The following is a 5,025-nucleotide window of genomic DNA, read 5'->3' as shown; positions in this document are numbered from 1 at the left end:
GGTCTAGTGGGTGGGATTTTAGGATTATAATTTAATAACTTAGAGATATATAGTATGTTATTACATTAGAAATGAATGGTTTACCCCGGTTAGTCTTGTATTTCTACTATGCATTATAATTAAGTATCTATTTAAAGCAAGACACTAGGAAGTTAATAAAATAATCAAGAAATTAATTAATTATCAAATGTTTACCACTCTCAACTACGTTATTTCCACTATCCAATGTAAGTGTCTATTTGAAATAATCAAGAAATTAATTATTTCTACTATGTATTGTAAGTGTCTATTTGAAATTTTGCCAAGTGTCAAAAAGTTTAAAAAGAATTTTACCACTAGCTATCAACTACGTTATTTGTTATTATTTGCTCCTTTTATTGAGATATTTTATTTTTATTTCTTTGTTATATTAATAATTATTAAAATATACTAATAATTTGATTAGGATATTTCATTTATATTAACATTAACAAAAATTAGTACTTGAAAGTGGAAGACACGTGAATTAAGAAAGTACAATATTGGCAACAGTTAAACTTTTTGCTATAATAATTAATGCTCCGTTTGTTTTGGTGTAAAATGGTTTCCGTCGTAAAATAGTTTCGGGGACGTCATTTTTCAAAAAAATATTTTCCGTCGAAATCATTTTTCGGTGTTTGGCGCTTACGGAAAATTACAATATTTTTTATATTTTAATTTAATCATATTAATTTAAAAAAATTAAATTTTATTCACAAAATAAAAAATATTAATATAAAATAATATAAAAATATTTTTTAAAATTTGGCATATACAAATTCTGGCCAAAGTTGCCGGAATCCGGCCATTTTCGCCGGATTCCGGCACAAAAACGGCCGGATCCGGCTAGATGCCGGGGGTCTGGCCGGATCCGAGCCGGGATCCGGCGAGATAGCCGGAGATCCGGCCGTTCCAGCCAGATTCCGGCCAGTCTGGCCGGAATCCGGCATGATATCCCCCGAATCCGGTGACATCTGCCGAACGTCGCCGGATTCCGGCTTAATTTGTCGAAATCCGGCACCGACCGGAATCGGAATCTGACTTGTCGAAATTCGGCAATAGTCAACTGCTTGAATGTAAAGGTCGACTGCGTTGTTTAAAAAAGAATCGATTGCATCTACCATTTACGGAAAATGATTTACGTTTTTAAAAAACGTAAATCATTTTCCTAAATTTATTAAGCATTTTTTGTCAAACGGAAATCATTTTTCGGTTGACCATTATTTTCGCCTTTACCAAACACCGGAAAATACCGAAACCATTTTTCAGAAATCATTTTACGCCGAAACAAACGGGCATAAGGTTTAGAATTCATAAACTATATATTCATCCAATATAATCTTATTCACGTACAGCCTTTCAAAAGTTGCATATATATATATATAGGACAAAGGATTCGTTTAATTTTGATATGCTACAGCGTACATTGTAATACATAGAAAAGCAAAAATTACACATGACAAAAGTAGAAACATAAAGTTTATTGGCATACAAGCTTAATTAGATAATTAAGCCACATATTACGACTTAGACACACTTAGACGTACGTACAACTGATAGCATATATAGGACGAATCAAAAGATTGGTCTAATTTTGGTTGGTTTCAGTTTCGGTTTCTGTCTCGTCTGCAGCAGCACCGTGTCCTGGGTGACCACGGCCGTGGTGATGACCATGTCCATGTTCATTCCCATTCCCATGTACATGTCCATGCCCATGTCCATGCACGTGACGATGGCCATGATACTTATCCTCCTCCACACCGTCAGTTTGCATATTCTCCTCTACACAAATAGTATCAAAAAGTTAATTACAACATAGATAAGGTACTTCTATAAAGCTACAGAGTACTGGAAAACTTTTTTTTTTAAGTGCATTTTATTGTCTTCATGATATAAAATGTGGGGCCCGGGCGCCCCATCTTTCGGCCCTTTGGATAATTAGAAATTTAAAGTAGTAGTTTTTTTTTGTTGGTTTTGTTTTTCCCTGTTTTCTTTGTAGTTAGTCTAATGGTAATGTTAAGTTTGCATTTTAATGTCTTTTAAATGAAGAGTTAGATATTTTTAAAAGAAATGTAGCCATCTAAATGGATTCTCTGCCTTTCCAGTAAAATGAAGAAGATCCGGATCCGACCTAAAACACCAAGTTTAGAACAAGAAAGGAAGAAACTATTAATTAACTCAATAAAGGAATAAACTCACGGGTTTGAGCGGCCTCAGCAAGCTCACGAGCTGAGACATCAAATGAGATGATCGAGAAGCACTACAGCAAAGACAAGACAAAGGAAAAGAAAAGTCCTGGAATAACCCATTTTTCTGTTAACAACGAAGAGAATTGGAGACAACGTACAGTAGGGAAACACACTCGATCTAATTAAGAAGATTCTCTTTCTAGTAAGTGAAGGATGAGTTACTGCATTGTGGCTCTCACTATGTAGAGAGAGAGAGAGAGAGAGAGAGATGGGGCAGCAAAATTAATTTGTTTGTTTTCGATCATCGGATCAGTGTCTCTCAAGTAAACAATGGAGTCCAAGAGTCAAAAATATGCTTAATTAATTAGGATTTATTTTTTTTATTTTTTTTCGTTTTAGCAAAAGGAAATATCAATATTATCCCCCCCCAAAAAAAATGAAATAGGATCGATCTGAATGATGCTCACAATCGTAAATAATGTGCCACCTAATTTTCTGCGACTGTTTAATCAAAACCGTCAACCATTACGTACGGATATGCTGGTTTCTTGTAATTGCCCCTCCATCTATTTCATGCAAAGCAAATGTCAAAAGACGTGGCCGCAAAACAAGTTTGGGGAGAGACTATGCCCTTGCTGGCCTCATCTTCTAACATGGTATTTAAATTGATGTTCATGCATGATTTGTCGCTGTTATGATTATGAATCATGTGTACCAAACAGATATTTGCAAATGAGTAACCCTATATATTACATTCTTATTTTACTTCTATTCTATTGGACTACTGGCCTAACAGTACGTACTCATTAGCTTCTAATCTTTAATTAGATCAAGTTTATTAATAAAAAATAATAATAATAATAATAATAATCCAAGTGTAGTATATAACATTTTCATTTGCAAATCAAATCAGCGACACGTACATGGTATATAGTTCCTGGTATTTTTCCCTTTTCATTCTATTTTATAGACCACAATTGATGAGTGGACCTGAAAAAAAAAAAAAAAAAAAAAAAAAAAAAAAAAAGGAAAGAGAAAGAGATCTCGTTGCTTTCTTTCTTTTCTTTTTTTCCTTTGAATGCGTATCTCTTTATTGAATTTGATCTTCTCTTGACAAGATTAGAGTGAACTTTAAGAGTTAAGATAACTATATGTATATATATATATATCATGTTCGAATCTTGTCTCATATATCACTACAAAAATGCATGTAAATAGCCACGTGCAGTTTGACACGTATACAGTGTCGTACACGTGTCAAACAGTTAGACACGTGCATTTTGACACGCGTGTCAGATGTGCAAGTCATTAACTGCACAATTTGACACGTGTATTGAGATACACGTGTCAAACCGGTTTGACACGTGTATTTCAAATACACGTGTCAAACCGTTTGACACGTGTATTTAATTTTGACACGTGTATTTCAAATACACGTGTCAAACCGTTTGACACGAGTATTTTAAATACACGTGTATCTCAATGTATGAAAGCTTTAATTTTATTTGTCCTTAACTTTCTTCCAATACATTTAAGTTTACACCATGTCAAATAATTAATTGTCTTAAAAATTCAAGCAAATACAAAATAATAAATTTGATTATTTAAATTAATATTTGAACATACTTATAAATAGATACAAAGAAGGAATTGCTAAATTAAATATAGTTGTATTCATACAATAATATATAGCGCCAGTTTGGACATAAATGATCATGAGTTGAAGAAGTTAAATATATCACACATGGCTAAGGTAAACTATAATTATACTGGAAATTAAGTTGTGCATTTCAAAAGACATAAAGTGCTTAAAACAAATTCTATGAAACACATGAAAATGATGTTCCCTAATATTTTGTAAAACGGATGTAGAGATGCAAGGCATGTCGTCATGTACTTCGAAGTACTCTGTTTTGTTTTTTCCTCGTCTAACGGATGCATTTTATCAGTACTTTATATAATGAGGATTTTACACGTTATTTAATTAGAACAGGAGGGCACTTGATCATCACCAAAAAGTAGAAGATAGTAAAGGCGCATATTTAACTCAAGAAAAAGTAAGAAACTTACTGGTTTGAGCGGCAACAGCAAGCTCAGAAGCTGAGACATCGGAGGAGATGAGGAGCACAACAGCAAAGGCAAGGCCAAGGAGAAGAAAAGTCTTGGAGTAACCCATTTTTCGTTAACAATGAAGAGGATTGGAGACAATGTAGTACTAGCTAGGGAAACAAACTCTAAGATGATTAATTATGTGTCTAAGTGAAGGATGATTTACTGCATTGTGGCTCTTCCTCCTTATATATAGACATTTCTTGTCTGTGCATGTGTGTGTGGGACTAGGGAGGGAGGTAGGACCTAGGGTTAGGGACAAAATCTATTATTCGAATGAAAGCTTTTCAAAGCATCGAGAGTCCAAAATTGCCTCTAATTAATATTGCTCACAACCATTACTCCCTTCCAATGGATATTGTTTTTTGCCACCACCAAGAGCTCAATCGCCTGTATCAATTAAATATCGCACACAAGACCAACAGCCCGCCAATGTTGTCCAATGCTCACAACGGCCATCACTCTCCATCGAATAGAAGTCTTTTACTGCCATCGAAACCTCAATTGTACCAGCCAATGCTCACCACAAAAAATGCCACAAAGAGCTCAATCCTATCTAATGCTTCCAACCAGCAAAGTTGTCCTTCCAATGCGGACAAGTATCACTGATCCCTTCAAAAATTAAGCTTTTCACCACCACCAGGAGTATAATCCAATGCTCACAACCATCACTGCCTTTCGATTATAAGTTTTTCACCAAGAGCTCAAG

At 34.5% G+C, this 5,025-nt stretch overlaps 1 protein-coding gene across 1 annotated transcript; it reads right to left on the bottom strand.

The window, feature by feature from the left end:
- Positions 1-1,375: 1,375 nt before the first annotated feature.
- On the bottom strand, positions 1,376-4,530 carry LOC133874562 (uncharacterized). The gene is made up of 2 exons (XM_062312412.1): positions 4,278-4,530; positions 1,376-1,800 (listed from the first exon to the last, which is right to left on the bottom strand). Exons 1-2 carry the CDS (start codon positions 4,381-4,383, stop codon positions 1,607-1,609), a joined length of 300 nt encoding a protein of 99 aa, XP_062168396.1. The 5' UTR covers positions 4,384-4,530; the 3' UTR covers positions 1,376-1,606.
- Positions 4,531-5,025: the final 495 nt, after the last annotated feature.

The sequence above is a fragment of the Alnus glutinosa genome, chromosome 8 (genome assembly GCF_958979055.1).
Source record: "Alnus glutinosa chromosome 8, dhAlnGlut1.1, whole genome shotgun sequence".
NCBI lineage: Eukaryota > Viridiplantae > Streptophyta > Magnoliopsida > Fagales > Betulaceae > Alnus > Alnus glutinosa.
This window is presented reverse-complemented; position numbering and strand designations above follow the sequence as displayed.